The sequence below is a fragment of the Bufo gargarizans genome, chromosome 3, assembly GCF_014858855.1.
Source record: "Bufo gargarizans isolate SCDJY-AF-19 chromosome 3, ASM1485885v1, whole genome shotgun sequence".
Classification (NCBI taxonomy): Eukaryota; Metazoa; Chordata; class Amphibia; order Anura; family Bufonidae; genus Bufo; species Bufo gargarizans.
Genome location: NC_058082.1, coordinates 595,082,012 through 595,100,225, shown reverse-complemented (window position 1 = coordinate 595,100,225; position 18,214 = coordinate 595,082,012). Strand labels below are relative to the sequence as shown.

General features: G+C 45.7%; 1 protein-coding gene across 2 annotated transcripts in view; it reads left to right on the top strand.

Moving 5' to 3' along the window:
- BACH1 (BTB domain and CNC homolog 1) overlaps positions 1-17,905 on the top strand; it is a 39,529-nt gene extending 21,624 nt beyond the window's left edge. For both annotated transcript variants that reach the window (XM_044287734.1, XM_044287733.1), the window contains exons 2-5: positions 4,645-4,929; positions 7,408-8,733; positions 10,573-10,779; positions 15,497-17,905. In XM_044287734.1, the coding sequence (XP_044143669.1) occupies positions 4,690-4,929; positions 7,408-8,733; positions 10,573-10,779; positions 15,497-15,901 (2,178 nt within the window). In that variant the 5' untranslated portion in view covers positions 4,645-4,689 and the 3' untranslated portion in view covers positions 15,902-17,905. The remainder of the gene's footprint in view (positions 1-4,644; positions 4,930-7,407; positions 8,734-10,572; positions 10,780-15,496) is intronic.
- Positions 17,906-18,214: the final 309 nt, after the last annotated feature.

The following is an 18,214-nucleotide window of genomic DNA, read 5'->3' as shown; positions in this document are numbered from 1 at the left end:
GTCCTGAGGATGCACAACCTCTTTACTGCTTCTGTAACGTGCTGAGGATTTTCCACCTGTAAAGGGCTCATTCACACGACAATGAGGGCTCTATGCCGGTATTGCCGTGGGCACAGCGTGGGCGCAGCGACCATACAGTTGTGTGCATGAGCCCAGATCTGGAGAAAGATCTGCAGCTCATCTGCCCGTTGTGAACATATCCTAAAGAGACTGTCTCATCAGAACCAACCAGGGGACTTTTGTTAGGGGAATCCGTGGCCAGCCAGGGGATAGGTGTAATACAAAGGACAGCCCAAGTCCGCTAGAACAGCTGCAGCGTATACAGAACGGCTCTCCATTCTGGCTCATAGAGGGGATCGGGAGCATAGGACACCCGTCTCTGATGTTCATATGCTCTACGACATTCAGATTTTGCGGCAGATTTTTGTGTGGCGCAATGTAATGGAACATGTGAATCCACCCTTAAAGGGGTTGTGTGTGTTCTGCGTGCTGGAGGAAAAAAAAAATGTAATCTTAAATGACCCCCAAATGTCTTTGTAAGACCTAAGGCTCCATTCACACGTCCGCAATTGTTGTCCGCATCCGTGCCGCAATTGTGCGGACTTATTCATTCTCTATAGGAACAGAATGGATGCGGACAGCATACTATGTGCTCTCCGCATCCGCATTTCCAGAGGGCGCCGCCGATCCCCGCGGCTCCGGAAAAAAAATAGAGCAATTGTGGACAAGAATAGGTAGTTCTATGGGGGTGCCGGCCGGGTGTATTGCAGATCTGCAATGCACTACGGGTGTGTGACTGGACCTATATATATCATAAATTATAAAAAAAAAAAAAAAAAAAAAAAATTACATAAAAATAAAGCCCTATGTATCACGAAAGGCACAAAATTTAGTTACATCACAACAGTAAAAAAAAAAAAAAAAAAGTTATTGCTGTCAGAGATCCATGTGCTAAAAAAATATGCCTGATTGGGAAGGGGGTGAATAGCTCGGGCTTGAACTGGTTAAAATAGTCCCCCTCCTGTACGTGCAGTACGTGACTTCTACACCTGAACTGCTTTTCTTTCCATTGCCAACTTTTTTATGTTTTTTTTGATATTTTATTTTTTTTATTTTTTGTTGAATGACGTCGGCAAGGTGGAAAACTGAAGCAAATAGAAAGGTCTTGACTTTTCTTGTTCCCCTCGTTACATTTCACAGACTCGGAGGAGATTGCAGAGACGTCGTCGTATTTTTCCTTCCCTTTATTCTCGATCGCGGGCGGTGCGGTGGGATTCCCCTGTGTTAGTGGATTAGCACAATCGTCCGCTTGTGTTAGGATAGTCTGAGATAGACGTGCTTGGGCCTGAGCTGCAGTACCAAGCACAGCCACTGCACAACGTAAGGCACTGTGTTTGGTACGCTGTAAGGAGACCGCAGCACTCTGGGACCCCGCCGATCTGAGATTGATGAACCATCTTGGAAATCCCCTTTAAAGGGCTTCTGTCACCCCCCAAAAGTAATTTTTGGGCTAATTAAAATCCTTACCGTGTGATTATTCAATATATAGTGCTCTTACATTTTTCTGTGGTTTAGTTTCTTTAAAAACGGCACTTTTATAATATGTTAATTACCTCTCTACCAGCATGTAGGGCGGTTACTTGCTGGTAGCCGCCGCATCCTCCTTTCAAATAAACGCCCCCTCCTCCTGTTGATTGACAGGGCCAGCGAGCGCTCTCATCCTTCGGCTGGCCCTGTCTGCGTTCCAAATCTTGTGCCTGCGCCGTACCGGTCTTCAGTCGGCGCAGGCGCACTGAGAGGAGGACGCTCGCTAGGCCGCTTCTTCCTCAGTGCGCCTGCACCGGGTGTAGATGTGATGTCATCGGCGCAGGCGCACTGAGGAAGGAGCGGCTGAGCGAGCGTCCTCCTCTCAGTGCGCCTGCGCCGACTGAAGACCGGTACGGCGCACGGGCGAGATTTGGAATGCAGACAGGGCCAGCCAGAGGACGAGAGCGCTCGCTGGCCCTGTCAATCAACAGGAGGAGGGGGCGTTTATTTGAAAGCAGGATGCGGCGGCTACCAGCAAGTAACCACCCTACTTGCTGGTAGAGAGGTAATTAACATATTATAAAAGTGCCGTTTTTAAAGAAACTAAACCACAGAAAAATGTAACACTCAGCCAAGTATGCATGTGTTCTGGCGGTTGCTTTTCTCCCCTGTGAACAAAATCATCTGCCCAATCCCTCTTCCTTCCGTGAAAGTAGCCTTAAAGGGATTTGAATATTAATTGACTGTCCTTAGGATAGGGGGTCCGACACTCCGCATCCCCTCCATTCAGCTGTTCTGCAGTAGCTCCGACACTGCTCCTGCACAGGTCCATCCATTGTATAGTGGAAGGAGCGCTGCTCCCATTGAAGTGAATCCGATCGGCTATTGATTGCCTGTCCTGAGGATAGATCTTAAACATTGAAATCCTGGACAACCCCTTTAATGCGTATGGCCACTTCCAAGTTCTGTAGGTTGCCCTCACCAATAGGCTGCGGTTTACATGTCATTTTCAGGATGGTGCCAACCATATAGTTTTATGGTGGCGTTTATCTCCCCCGAGAACATAGGGATCAGGCGTATTGAAATCCAGCATGCCTGGTCCTTGTTTGCTACATAAGAGTCAGAACTCCCTTATATACATTAGATGGTCTGATGATCCAGCCAGTGTTCATGTAATGTGCACGGGCAGCTTTACAGGGCCTTCTGCGCACCATGGGCACAATACGGATACCGTCCCCGCGCATGGCGCGTTTTTCACACTCCCAATAGTAGAAATTGACAGGAATAGGACATATTCTACAATTTTCGGGATGGCCACACGGATGCAGATGAGGTCCGAACTGCAAAAAAATAAAAATAATCAGACGCAGACCAATAATACGGTCGTGCGCACAAGGCCTTATGATGTGAGTGGAGAATAAAACCTAATTGGTGTCAGATACGTAATATCTACCAGTAGTGTTTTTTGATTCAATTATTTTTCACTGGGGAAAAAAAAGAACTCGGGTGAAAGTTTTCTATTATTCACTTGGACGGATTTGGCCTGAAATGCTGGGACATCTGCGTCGGCATATTAATCATGTATGAAGCCGGCTGCCCGTTGTTTGTTGCCCGGTCTTCCTCTGCCTCCCCTGTGGCACAATTAGACGGCCCGGCTAATGGGCAAGGTTTCATTTATTTATTTATTTTTTGGGCGACATGTTTTCATGAATCTTTCCATAATTTATACCTGAGGGCAGCACGCAATCTCTGCCATCTTTTGCCAGTGTGAGAAGAGAGGACTGGCAGTACACTGGTACACTGCCCTCACGTACTAGAATGCCAACGTGCTTTGCTATACACCCCACACGAGTGATTGTAGGCTCTATGCACGTAGAAGGTATACATGACATACCTCCATCTTGTCCACAGACGCCCATGCACCTGGCGTATGCCAAAATAGCACCCCTTTTCATGGGCGTACTATGCTTCCCTGAACAAAGGCACACAGTAAAAAAAAACGCAGTATGCATTTTAATTTTTATATTTTTATCTTTATAATGGGAGCCTTTGGGCGACGTAGCATTCTCTCTACGTATGTGGCACAAGGTGTGTTGAGAGCCATAACGTCTCGAGATCCTGACCTCTATTTAAACAGGTTTTCTCGGATTTGTATATTAATGACCTGTCCGCAGGATACGTCGTCTGCCTCAGATTGGTGGGTGTCCGCTGTTTGAAGATGCTGTGGTGCTCCAGCGAGAGCCATGGCCTCCTTCTAGACCAGGCATGTCCAAACTGTGGCCCTCCAGCTGTTGCAAAACTACAACTCCCAGCATGCCCTAATAGCTGTAAGCTATCCAGGCATGCTGGGAGTTGTAGTTTTGCAACAGCTGGAGGGCCGCACTTTGGACATGCCTTTCCTAGACCATCTGCTGCTCAGACCCATTCAAGTAAATGGGCCTGGGCTGCAATCCCAAGCACAGCCACTGTGCGGCGCTGTGAAGAGTCTGTAGCATTCATCAGAGTGCCACAGCCTAAACGCCAATAGCTGTTCATCAGGGGTTCCAGGTGTCGGACCCCCCCCCGACCAGTCAGATATCGATGACCTGTCTCTGGGAGGGGTAGGTCATCAGTATTGAACTCTCATCAAACCCCCTTTTAATAGAAAGCCATCCTAACAATCAGCTGACAGCACGGTTCTGGAGATCAGACGGGAAGGTGCAGCGGCCACTACAGGGGAAATGTAGTATTACACATTGCTCATTCTTGTAATACGTGTAGAGTGTACGAGCGCTGGAACCTCTTTGGTTAGCATCTCTGGCAATTGGAGCACAGGCACTTGTCTAGGGTGCCATTGGGAAGGGGAAAGTTTCAGATTCTGTATCCCAAAAAATCGGGTGCGACATCTGAGTTTGGTGTCGGGATACGACAGATGCTTCAGTTTAGTGCAGTTGTTCTTTAGTCTGAATGGTTTCCGACCAAAGCGTTTGCAACACTATGACTCCTAGCATGTCCTGGCAGCCCGCAGCTCTCGGGCCATGCTGGTTATGTAGAAAATCCTTGACAATAACCTCAGCATGCTTGGAGAACGTCATGTCAGAAGCCGCTGTAGTAACCCCGTGTTTGTATTTCTTGCAGTGGTGGAGCTCCAGGGAAGCATGGTAGCTGAGTACCCTGTGCACGATGTCTAGCAGTGAGAAGAAGGACGACGATTTTGCTTACGAGTCTTCGGTCCACGGTGAAAACCTTCTGCTTCGCCTGAACAGCCAGCGGGAGCAGGGCCTGCTCTGTGATGTGACCGTCGTGGTGGAGGACCTGAGGTTCAGAGCACATCGCTCCGTGCTCGCCGCCTCCAGTGATTTTTTCCTATCGCGCGTCGTGCCGCCGAGCAATGGCGAGTTGATCATAACCCTGCCTGAAGAGGTGAGAGCCGTACATGTCTGACTGATTTAGTCCTCGCATGTATACACAAGACCAGAGGTAGAACAGCCGGCACTCCGTTGTGTAGTGAGCGGTGTCGGCGTCCCATCAATCCAAATACAAAGAAGATCGCCACTCGCTACGATGAATACAATATTGGCTTTTTAATTCCCACATAGAGGAACAGGTGAAGTGACGCTTTTCGACTCAACAAACAAACGAGTCTTTGTCAATCTGTTTGACAAAGACTCGTTTGTTTGAGTCGAAACGCGTCACTTAATCTGTTCCTCTATGTGGAAATTAAAAAGATAATATTGTATTCATCGTAGCGAGTGCCGGTGGTCTATGTATTTGTATACACAGGACCGCCATATATCAAAAGTAGTCAGCAGTCCCTTCCCTGTACCCCAGCAGCCACAGCAGGGCCCCATTGTCTTATCTCCCACATGCTGGCAGAAAAGCCACAAGCAAGCAACATGTCTACACAGATTGTAGAAGGAGCACAGGGCTGTCGTTATGTCCTCCGCTGTGGCTGCTTCTGGTGGAGGGGATGGCGCTTGATGCTTTATCGTGTAAAGAGGATCTTTCAGCTCTTCACTTCCCAATAATAGCATTGTTTCTCAGGACCCTGCATTGTGTTATTCCTCTGTTTGGCCAAGTTCACACTTCAGAGCAGATCTTTCCATTACACCTGAGCTCTGAGGAGGCTTCACTACTGGTTTTGGCTCACAATAACTGAAGTGTGAAGTCAGCCTAAGGGTACGTTTACACAAACGTGCTGTACTTTGCCGTCCACAAATTGCGGATCTACAAAACACGAATACCGACCATGTGCGTTCCCCCATTTTGCGGAATGCACATGGCCGATGCTATATAGAAAATGCCTATTTTTGTCCGCAGACAAAAATAGGACATGCTTTGTGTTTTTTTTGCCGGGCCGCTCAACGGAGCTACGGATGCAGACAGCACACTGTGTGATATCCGCATCTGTTGCGGCCTCCTTGAGATGAATGGGTCCGAAACCTGTTCTGCGAAATTGTGGAATGGATGCGGACCCAGAATTATGGTTGTGTGAATGTACCCTTAGTCTTGGAAATGTGTGAATAAATTGTCAGTCTGACACGTTAGGCAGGGGCACACCCAATGACAAGGGGAATGTATTCATACATTTCCAGTAGAGAGGAATGGCCCAACGCAGGGTTAAAAGAGGAGATCTTTAAAGGCATTTTCCGTCTAATTTTATTTTTATTTTTTTAAAGGGACCACAAAGTTTGAAAAAAATAAATAAATGGGCCACAGCCACTCTCACTAATTCCCCACTGGTTCTGTTCAGAATCTGGTCCAGTCCCCGCTGCCAGGACAGTGGAGTGGCGCTTGTCGGAGTGATTTGCACCCTCCCATTGCATCAGCTGCGCTCTGCTTTTGCAACACATGGAGTTTGGATCCGCAGAAAAGTATATAGAATCTGTACGCCACGTGCTGCAAAAGTAGAGCCGATGCAAGCAAGGTGCATATTGCTCTTAAGAAGTGCTCCTGCACCTTCCATGCCTTGTGTGAAGGTTTTGGTAACCTTCCACCCTTTTTAGCCCTCTTTAAAGGGGAACACAAAAAATAAAAATAAAAAAAAGTCTATGAACACCTTTCGAGACCTTTCGTTATTATTTTAGAAAGCATTTTATTCATTTTGGGTTAAAATTTTTTTTTTTTAATTAGTCTTTATTAAAAATGTTCAGCTGTTTATGCGATAGAGGGTTTAAAAATTAAGTCTATTTGCATGCTGTTGTTTTCTGCTCTCTTTGAATTCTGTCATCTGTCGGCTCATGTGTAGCCCTTATGACTGGTCTCCTGACCTCTTAAACACTTATTATTGCTTATATTTAACCCCTGTATCTCAGAAATGGCAGAACAGTTTTAATAAAAATCAATTGGGAAAATTTATTTTTAGCCCAAAATGAGTAATATGCAAACATTGCTCAGTTGGTGTCCATAGCATTTAAAGGGGTTCTGCAGTTTGTTTAGGCTCCATTCACACGGACAAGAATAGGCATTTCTATAGGGGTGCCGGGCGACCCGAAACACACCACGGACGTGTGAATGGAGCCTTAAACTGATGATCTATCCTCTGGCTAGATCATCAGCATCTGACCGGCGGGGGTCCGACACACAGGACCCCCGCTGATCAGCTGTTTGAGAAGGCAGCGGTGCTCCTGGAGGATAGATCATCAGTTTAAACAAACTGCAGAACCCCTTTAAGTTGATCACGTAATAAAACAAGCTATACATGGCATGTCTCTATGATTAAATAAGTTATTCTTGTGTCATTGAGGTCAAGGACCTAAATGATCTGATGTGATTCACTACTTTTCAGTCAATTTTTTTTTTGGAAAAAAATATCTCTTTAATTTAGTTCTGAGGCACAACATAAGGTTTTCTTCACTGTAAAATTTCTCTTAAATTTCATCTTGCAAATTCTGTTCACAGGTGACCGTGAAAGGCTTTGTTCCGCTCCTTCGTTTTGCATACACCTCGAAACTTCTGGTGAACAAAGATAATTTATTGGAAATCAGAAAGTGTGCCAAGTTCCTGGAGGTGCACGACATCGAAGAAACCTGTTTCGAGTTCCTTCAGTTAAAATTCTCGGACCATAAAACCGAAAGCTCGGAGTGTCCCAGAAAGAAATGTTGTAAGTCCTTCTGTCCGAAGGCGAGTAATCAGCGTCAAGCAGATGAAACCCAGAGAGTGGTTGTACATGAAGTGGAGGATATCTGGAGGGAGGACTTTTCTCAGAACCTCAAATGTCCATCGGAGATCGAAAATTTATCCCCATCCCCGGAAAGTCCGAAACAGCCATGTGAGACGTTCTGCTTTGCCAGAGAGAATGCTTCCAACTTCTCCTCTCTCTGCCCAAAATACAGGAAGTTTCAGAAGGCTTGTAGAAGTGGCAGGGTCCGATCCGTCAGCACCTGTTCCAGCAACCAAGAAGCTCAGAGTCTATCACCAGCACCCTCCAGTGAGCCATCAGAGGGTAACAGTCAGCCAAAATCTCAGGTGGAGGACCTACCGGTAGGTAAGCCTGACGTGGGACTGAGTGCTCTACCTCCACCGGACACTTATGTCATTTATAAGAACCTCATGTGCAGCGAGGACAAAATTGCCCCCCCTGCCGTCTTCCCTCCGTGTTTTCCTTTAGTACCTGGGCTTCCAGACTTCAGTTCTGTGCCTTTTCCATGTGCTTATCAGCCATACAGGAACGTCAACTACATCGACCCACCTAACAGCTCCAGTCCAGCAGGTCTACCAGATAGGGGCAGCAATGAAGCTAGCAACAGTCGGCCGCCTGATTTACCAAGAACAGACCCAGAGATGTCTTCCGCCGCGGAGCCGCAACCCATTCAAGAGCGTAGTAACGTGGAGAGGGAAGTGGCAGAACATCTGGCGAAAGGTTTTTGGACCGATGTCTACCGCACTGAATTTTCAGGTCAACAAGAAATGGATTTGGTGACTCCAAAGCAACTGCAGGAAGTGGGCACAGTGGACAAAAGGTCTGAATGTCCATGGCTTGCCATTTCCATTTCCAACGAGACCCCTGAACGGACCTTCACCACTCTCAATCCGGTCTCGTGCCCCTTTATCAACACTATTAGTAATGAAGATTGTGCCACCAGTCCGAGCAGGAACAGCGAGAGCATGGGGTCGACGCCAGAAAAGTGCCCATATGTGTGTCCCATAAACTTGGAGGAAGAATCTGAAACGGACAGCGAGGAAGACAGCGGGGGATCTTTTTCTGCCAAAGAGCTGGAGTGTGAGGTGGGTTCCAGTCATAGTTTTTGTCCTGTTTTTTATTTTATTTTTTATTAGATTTGTTTTCCCAAGTAAATTGGTTTTCTGGTTTATCCACTGAATATTTTTGTATTCACAGGTTATTCACTATCTTATCAAATGACTGACCGATCAGGGTGAGACCCTGATAGATCATAAGACTGAAGGGACCATAGTGCTGGACACCTTCATTGCAAGGGGTCAGCTCAGACACCCACAGAGCCCTATTCATGTAAATGGGGCTGACTGCAGCACCCGGCACAGCCAGGGACGCAGCATTAAATCAGCACTGTGACCCCCTTCATCCTCCGGATCAGTAGAGGTCCTGGAAGTCAGACCAACCCCCACGATCATAAAGTGGTGGCCAGTTTTAATTTAATTTAATTTTTATTTTTTTATTCAAGGAAAGAGATATTTCATACACTACAAAAAGAATAATTGTCACGTCTGTAGCCAGCTTTAGGGTAGGTTCACACTGAGCTTTTTGGAAGAAGTTTTGAGGCAAATTTTCCTGCAGGATTTTCGGCCAAGGCCAGAAGTGGATTTAAAAGGAATTGGAAATATAAAGGAAGGACGTATACTTTGCCTTCCTGCTGGATCCACTTCTAGCTGAAAAACCTCCTCCAAAAAAGTATCCGTGGGGCCCTTTTCTGACCATGCCCTGAGCCTTCGTCTACCATCTTTTTCCGCTTCATTGGGTAGACGTTTGCTGTTTTCCAGTAGTAGTAATGTGGTGACTACTGACTGACCCGACCTCCTAAACTGGCCAGACATTGTAGCTAGCTGTCTCTTCCCTTGTGACGGCAAGCAAGTAAATAATGAAGAGAAGACGGCACTCCCGTGGAGTGCGCCTTCTCCTCTAACAGCTGATCCGCGGGGGCGCTGGGTGTCAGACCCCTGCCGATCTAATCCTGAGGATAGGTCATCAACCTAAATCAAGCGGACAACTCCTTTTAAATATTGGTAAGATATCCTCAGGATATCTTATCAGTAGGTGTCTGGCACCCCTGCCCATCATCTTTTGGACGGGGGTGTGTTGTCTTGGCCAGCGTTGCTGTCTCTACCTAGGCCTGTGACCTTTGTGGAGCTCGGTACCATTCAGGTGAATGGGATTGAACTGCAGTACCAGGAACAACCGCTACACAATGTATAGCGCTGTGCTTAGTATACACAGCCCCTTCAAACAGCTGATCGGCAGGGGGTGTCAGGAGTCAGACTTCCTCCAATCTGATATTGATGACCGGTCATCAATATTTAATTCCTGGGCACCCTTATTTGCTATGCCTGCCAGATTTACGGCCAGGAATACATCAATAAAGTATCATCGCTCCATCACCAGTGGTTAGTGGGGTGCCTTAAAGGGGTTGTCCGGGCTTTTACTGTTAATGACCTATCCTCTGCAGGGTGAATAGGTCATCAATAGCGCACCGTCTCATACAGCGGATCGGCGGGGGTGTCGGACCCCTGCCGATCTGATATTGATGACCTATCCTGAGGATAGGTCATCGGTAGTAAAAGCCTGGAAAACCCCTTTAAGTTCTTTGATGGGTAAGATTTCAGCATGAATGCAGCAGCTGGATTGCATTGTGTTGGATCTGAACGTGGAGCCAAGTACACAGACCGCGGTGTTAATGCTCAGTAAGGTCCAAACTAGGAATTCTGCAGAACTGGGTACCAGAGATGACCGAGCCATTGATGCCGCGGGTAGGGATTTGCAGGAAATAGTATTGGCAGTTGCAGTGAGGCTTTTATCGTCACACAGCCACCGCCGCCTTCCACATCTTTGGTTTTCTTCATAACTTATTGCTCTTTTTTCCCTTGTTCTAGCAAAAACTGCCATTCAACGCACAGAAAATAATTTCACTCTCGCGATACGACTTCCAGTCCCTGGTAAAAATGCACAATCTGACCTCGGAGCAGTTGGACTTTATCCACGACATACGCCGACGGAGCAAGAACAGGATCGCTGCTCAGCGCTGCCGGAAGAGAAAGCTGGACTGCATCCAAAACCTGGAGACGGAGATCCAGAAGCTGGTAAATAACTAGACGGCCGCAGTACCCATGTACTTATGTACGGCCGGTGGGAAAGGGCCCAGATCTGGCCAAACGTAATTGCGCATAAGTGTGTTGTCCGAGCAGTGGGGATCTGCTTTTGAGGTGTCCCTTTCATGGTAAAATGAGTTTTTGAACTTATTCTCTAGCAATGCATCAGCTGGAACGCGAATATGGGTCCAACCTGAGAATGAAGAGGCTGCAGTTATCTCAGTTATAATAACATGAAAGCCATAGCAAAAATGCAGCTCGCCTTTAAAAAAAACATAAACCTTCGTACAGCAATGTCACCTGAAAAAGTTAATGGCTGACAGAATACGGTGAGACAAGAATGGAACAGTTCTCTTAGCCCATAAAGAGGAGCTGTCCCCTCTCCTCGTCTGTTTTAGTGACTAGCTGCATCCCCCATGTAATACCAATCCCGGAGCATCTATTCTCATCCCTCTGTTGTGCCATTCCTCTATTATTCCTGCTAAAGGTTTACAAATAAATTGCCAGCAGTCTGCAGTAAAGGTACCGCTGGGTGTTGCCAATAGCGGGTGTGTCTGACTCTGTCCAATCAGTGCTGCTGGTGTCAGATTGTACTGTTTCAGCCCCGCCTCCCCCAACTGGTAACACCCAGCAGTGCCTTTACTGCTATCTGCTGGCAATTCATTCATAACTTCTAGGACCAATCATAAAGGAATGGCACATCATAGAGCCATAAGAACAGATGCTACAGAATTGTTACATGTGGAATACAAGTAGTTACTAAAACCGACGTGTCAGAAGAGGGGACGGGTCCTCTTTAAGGCTGGCCATACACCTGAGCTAACGGTTGGCCAGTCCACCCATACATGTGCATACCCGGCTCAGCTGAACATTTAGTGAGAGGGGAGGAAGCCGGTGTTCTGTCAGATTCCCTTACCCCACGTGACTGCTGGGGGTGTGCGCCTCCGTGCAAGCGCAGTACCAGGGCATAGGTAAGGTAAAATTACAGTGAGCGTTGACACTGCACACGTGTGGTACTGCGCTTTCGCGGAGGCACACCCCTGGAAGTCACGTGCGGTAAGGGAATCTGACGAGGTAAGGTTTTCTGACATCACACCGGTACCAGACTCCACTGGCGGCGGCCTGATCTCCCAAGAACAGAAGGATCGGGCAGCTGAAGTCCAACATGACCCTGACGTAAGCTGTCTGGAGGATGCCATACACATTAGATGGTCGTCTGAACCCATCAATATTGCCCAACATATATCGAACCCCCTATTCTTATGGTTGCTGCTCTCCCCGCCATAGTCACTGCACTAAGATGACAACTCTCAGCTCCTCTTGTCACTGCAAGGTTACAGGAAGGACTCTGTCTGCGATGTACTATTATAGTGTGAACAGTGCACACAATGATTTAATATACACGACGTGTGCTGGAAAATTGTCAGAATTATTGAAACTGAAACACACCGTGGTAAGAGGACAGCCATCACTAGTGCCGGAGATGTCTACTAAACTAACGCGTTTCCCAGTGACAGAGCTGTCATGTGCCCGAATATACATCCGATCAGGAGAAAAGGAGAAGCAGTAAATCTGATCCTCGTCCCTCCGCGTGATGGGCTCTTCTGTGAGTAATACGTCTCGGGTTCTCTGTACGCATAGTGTTTGCTGATGATTCATCGTCTTTCTGGGAGGAGATGAAAGCGTGGACGCTACACGAGTGACAGTACACGAAACCCCAGAGCCACTGACGAGGGAGCTGAGATTGGGTCATTTCAGGACCTCATGAAGCTCAAAGTGAAGATTTCAGCTGGCAAAAACCCCTTTTCAGTAGAAAAAATACAAAATCTTTACTATCGGGATTGGGACAGGGCTGTCATACCCCCACACTTCACCTGTACAAGAGTGGCGCTGTTTCTGGAGGCAGCCATAGTTTTCCAATCTCATACAATCTCTTTCATGCCCCGTTGGATAATTCCTTTGCCCTTGTGTGTGCCCATATGGGTGTTCCAGTATAGGCTAAAAAGAATGGAGGTACATCCAGCCGTGCACCTGGTTTGTAGTAATTGTGGAGGGCCCTTTAATAACCTCAACAGGACACAGGGAGGTTATTATTTTTTATTTATGTTTTTGAGTTGAGGACACCAAAGCGTCAGGTCTGTGTGCATGTTATCTACTGTGCGGCTGGCTAAGGAGGTTCTTTATGTTTACAGCAGATAACACTCCAGCATGAGGTGGCATGACTGGCACAGCGGAGGGAAGAGATGTGCGAGGACCGAAGTGAGCTCCACCCTCTCCTGTCGTATAAGGGTTCCATGTACCTATTGTGCCACTACATGTAGATAGTCACTGTTATGGGCAGGTTCCTTTCTCCTGTAGAATGTAAGCTCTTATGGTAGGGCTGAAATGATTACTCGATTTGAATCTAGTAAATCGACACAAAAAGGAATCCTTCGTGCCATGTGACCACGGAGCCGGAGTGAAGTGCTTGCTATTACTCACCGCTCCGTGGTCACCCGCCGGCCTGCACCGCGCTACACTGTATCCTGTAAGTAAGCGCGCACTACAGGTGAAACTTGAAAAATTAGAATATCGTGCAAAAGTTCATTTATTTCAGTAATGCAACTTAAAAGGCGAAACTAACATGAGATAGACTCATTACATGCAAAGCGAGACATTTCAAGCCTTTGTTATAATACAAGGTCACAATCTCAGAAAATTTGAATATTGTGAAAAGGTTGAATATTCTAGGCTCAAAGTGTCACACTCCAATCAGCTAATTAATCCATACCCCCTGAGCAAAGGGGACCTGAGCCTTTACATTGTGATTCCTACTGAACCAGAATGAGAGACAATCATGGGAAAGACTGCTGACCTGACAGTTGTGCAGAACACCATCACTGACATCCTCCATAAGGAGGGAAAGCCTCACAAGGTAATTGCAAAAGAAGTTGGATGTTCCCAAAGTGTTGTATCAAAGCATATTCATAGAAAGTTATGTGGAAGAAAAATGTGCACAAGCAGCAGGGATGACCGCAGCCTGGAGAGGATTGTCGGGAAAAGGCCATTCAAAAGTTTTGGGGACTTTCACAAGGAGTAGACTGAGGCTGGAGTTACTGCTGCAAGAGCCACCACACACAGACGGATCCTGGACATGGGCTTCAGATGTCGTATTCCTCTTGTCAAGCCTCTCCTGGACAACAAACCACCTCAGAAGCGTCGTACCTAGGCTAAATAAAGAAAAAACTGCTCTGTTGCTCAGTGGTCCAAAGTCCTCTTTTCTGATGAGAGCAACTTTTGCATCTCATTTAGAAACTAAGGACCTAGAGTCTGGAGGAAGAATGGAGAGGCACACCATGCAAGATGCTTGAAGTCCAGTGTGAAGTTTCCACAGTCTGTGTTGATTTGGGGAGCCATGTCATCTGCTGGTGTTGGTCTACTGTGCTTCAGTCCAGAGTCAACGCAGGAGATTTTGGAGCACTTCATGCTTCCCTCCACAGACGAGCTTTATGGAGATGGTGACTTCATTTGCCAGCAGGACTTGGCACCTGCCCACACTGACAAAAGTACCAAAACCTGGTTCAGTGACCATGGGATTACTGTGCTTAATTGGCCAGCAAACTCGCCTGACCTGAACCCCATAGAGAATCTATGGGGCATTGCCAAGAGAAAGATGAGACATGAGACCGAACAATGCAGAAAGGCTGAAGCATCCTGGTCTTCTATAACACCTCAACAGTGCCATAGGCTGATAGCATCCATGCCACGCCGCACTGAGGGGCCCAAACCAAGTACTGAGGACATATGCATGATTATACTTTTCAGAGGTCCTACATTTTTCTATTTAACATCCTTTTTTTTTATTGATTTCATGTAATATTCTCTGAGATTGTGACTTTTTCATAAGCTGTAAGCCATAATCATCCAAATTATAACAAACAAAGGCTTGAAATATCTCTCTCTGCATGTAATGAGTCTCATATGTTAGTTTCACCTTTTTTAAGTTGCATTACTGAAATAAATGAACTTTTGCACGATATTCAAATTTTTCAAGTTTCACCTGTATGTCCTGACTCTGTGTGATGTCAGGAGGACAGTGCAGCTCATGGAGAAGAAGATGGACAAGGTGTGGAGCGGCACCCCTACAGGAGAGGTAAGTATTTTATTTCACTGGCACTGAGGGGGACAGCTGATGGAACTAGGGGGGTGATGAGTTTTTATAAAGACCGTTCTTTTAATTCGTTTTTTGTTATTGGAGTACTTGATTCATCTGTAGAATACTCGATTACAAAAATAGTGGATAGCTGCAGCCTTACTCTTATGGGCAGGGGCCTCTGTCCTGTAGAGTGTAAGCTCAGATTTGGTGACAGAAATGCATCAGTAATCCTGCCATCACAGCAGACTCCCGGTAGAACAATTATAAGCCATTGGGGTCCATTGTGCACTGTGCATCGGAGCAGTGGTGTTGTGGCTTCAGTCTTGAACCCCCCCCTTCCCACCAATGCAAAGGTGAACAAAGTTATTGACAATTCTTGGGCATTTTCAGCTAATAGTGGGTCCCCTGGTTTGTACTTTTCTCATTCGGGCAGGGCCGAGAACTGTACCTATGGAGCCCACAGGAAACATGAAATAATTTGCACTTGTCACCTTAGGGTGAGTCATAAACCCTTTTTGTTCACGTTTATATTCATTAAATTTTGACCTTTCTTTTTTCCCCTTTTTCTTTTAGCAAAATGAAAAGCGGCATTTGCTGAAGGAGAGGGACCAAATTTTGTCCACACTGGGAGAAACCAAGCAGAACCTGTCCGGTCTGTGTCACCAGGTCTGTCGAGAAGCGTCTCTGAGCCGAGAGCAGATCCAAGTCCTGGCAAAATATTCCAGTTCTGAGTGTCCCCTGTCCTTCCTGGCTCCGGAAGGGGGGAAGCTGCTGCTCCAGTGTGAAGCCGTATTACAAGAATTAGCAGGAGGGCTGTTAAACAATGTGGAGGCTTCCCACCCGCAAGTGAAAGAGGGCTGCAGCATACAGAGCCCGGGCCAGGTACCAGCTTTACCCCGGCAGTCCAGCGCTCAAGGGGGCATCGCTGATACTTGCCAGCAGGTGACTGCTAAATGCACTACTGATGAACAAATGTAGGATTACTTTTATTCGGAGGGGATTTTACTTTTTAACACAAAGCAATATTTTATTTTCCAGTTTTTTTTTTTTTCCATCTTGAAGAAAGCAAAAAACAAAACAAAAAAACACCTGCCGCCATCCAAAGTTCAAAGAGATCTAAATGTTTGGTCTCCTTTTTGAAAAATATTTTTTTTCAGAGTACTCATGTCTGTAATGTCACCCTACTTTATTGTTTGGAAGAAGAGGCAGCCGAATATATATTATATGATTATTTCTTGTAATTTTGTATATTGCGTGTCAGTGTAACGTCTCCGGGACTCCCAACCAGGTCAGTAGCACTCCAAACATTTCTATTTCCTCCATAGAAGAACTGCCATTATTAACATGCACTACAATCCCACCTTAACAAAACACTGTGCCCATGCTCTTATTTTTCGGTAATGTTATGCATCCTATTATTGCAGTGAGAGAGTGTTTCCATGTAAGAGCTAAGCCCCTTTCAAGACCGAGGGAAATGATAAGTCTGGCTTCCTGCAGCCCCTTCGAGTGAGCTCCTGTGTTCCCCCTAGTGGTAACTTCAGGCAGTCTGGATTTGTCCAGACAGTATTTAAATTTTTTTTTTAATGGTAATGGTAAAAAAATAAATTAAGTGATACATCACCAGTCCCTTGCCAGTGCTTCTCAGATCCCCTCTGGTCTCTACTTCTTGTTCCCTTTCAACAGCAGAACTACTTCCGAACATCATATTGGCGGGGGCGATAGTCAGACCCCAAAGATCTGCTATTGATGCCATCAATATCAAATTACTGGAAACCCCCTTTAAAGAGGTTATGCAGTGCTATGTTGATGACTTGTCCTCAGGATAAGTCGTCAATATCAGATAGGTGGGGTCCGACTCCCAGGACTGCCGACGATCAGCTCTATGAAGGGGTCATGATGATCTTCACTGTTTAACTGCGCGCCGTCTCCCTTTTAGCGGCGGGGTGTAATTTACAGCTCCTCGTCCCATTCAAGTGAAAGGGACGAATGATTTAAGTTGCACTGCACCGCCGCTACAAGAAGGCGGCGTGCGATTACACCGTGCAGAGGACGTACAATATTATAGCACTTCACAAATCCTTTAAGATTTAGATAAGAAAATTTGAGCTCTGAAATTAGTCCACCCAGATTATTGGCCTTAAAAACCACATGGCTTTAAAAATATTTTTGAATTAATACATTGGACTTATTTTTGGGCTAAAATCATCAATAGGTCTTAATTAAAAACGTTTTCCTGTTTGTTCTCTACAGCCTGCACCTTTCTCAGATAGTTTTGGCTGCTCTGTGTCCACCAAGATCAAATCTGTCAGAGGCTTGAACTGTAACCGTTACCCCTGCCCTCCTGAGAGCTCGTAAACACCCATTTAAGCTGAGTTGTTATCAGTTTGATAAGAATTCAACTTAAATGAGGGCGAGCGCTCAGGAATGCAGAAATGAGGGTTAGAGAATAAGCTTGTCAGGTGCATACGCAGGCAGACACTTCCATCCAAAAACTTTTTTCAGCACATATTAACAACCTATATGTGAATATTCTATGCAATTTTTTTTTTTTTTTTTTATTCAAAAAACATGGGTGGATGGTTTTCTGGATATAATTTTTTTTCAAAGTCACTTGATTCTACTTCCTGTCCAGGCTCTTTAACTTCCTCTTTGTTTGGACTTTTAGCACGGCAGGCAGCAGTCTGTGACTGGAGAGAGCCTCCCTGTGGTGACTCCATTAGAGCATCACACATTACTCCGATCAATGCAATGCTTATCTGTGGGCCTCTTTATGTAGGCCGAGAACATTATCCCAATTCTACACCTACTATTATGAGGATTACTCTTCAGATGACATCTTCCCCTCACAGCAGTAGTAAACTGATAATGGTGTCACTACCAATATAGGAGTTTTATCTCTCTGTGCTGACTGCCACAGAAGTACAATTTGTGTATAAAAAACAGCCAAAACATTTTTTTTTTTTTTTTTTTTTTTTTTAGTAAAAAAAAAAATTTTCTGACCTGAGTGCCTCTCTAAAAGTTTTTAAACTTAAAGGCCTATTGGAAAAAAAAAAAAATTTTTTTTTTTAGCCCAAAATAAGTACAATGCAATTATTCAAAAAAAAAAGTGGTGCCAAGTGTTTAACCATAAACGGGGATGTTTTTTTTTTTATTATTAAATGTATTTTTTTTTATGTATATACAGTGATCACTCAAGATACAATGGCCTCAGGATACAATATTTTCAACATAAAATGGTCTTTTCTGACCCATCGTAAGTTGAAACCAGACTCCACATACAATGTCAACCAA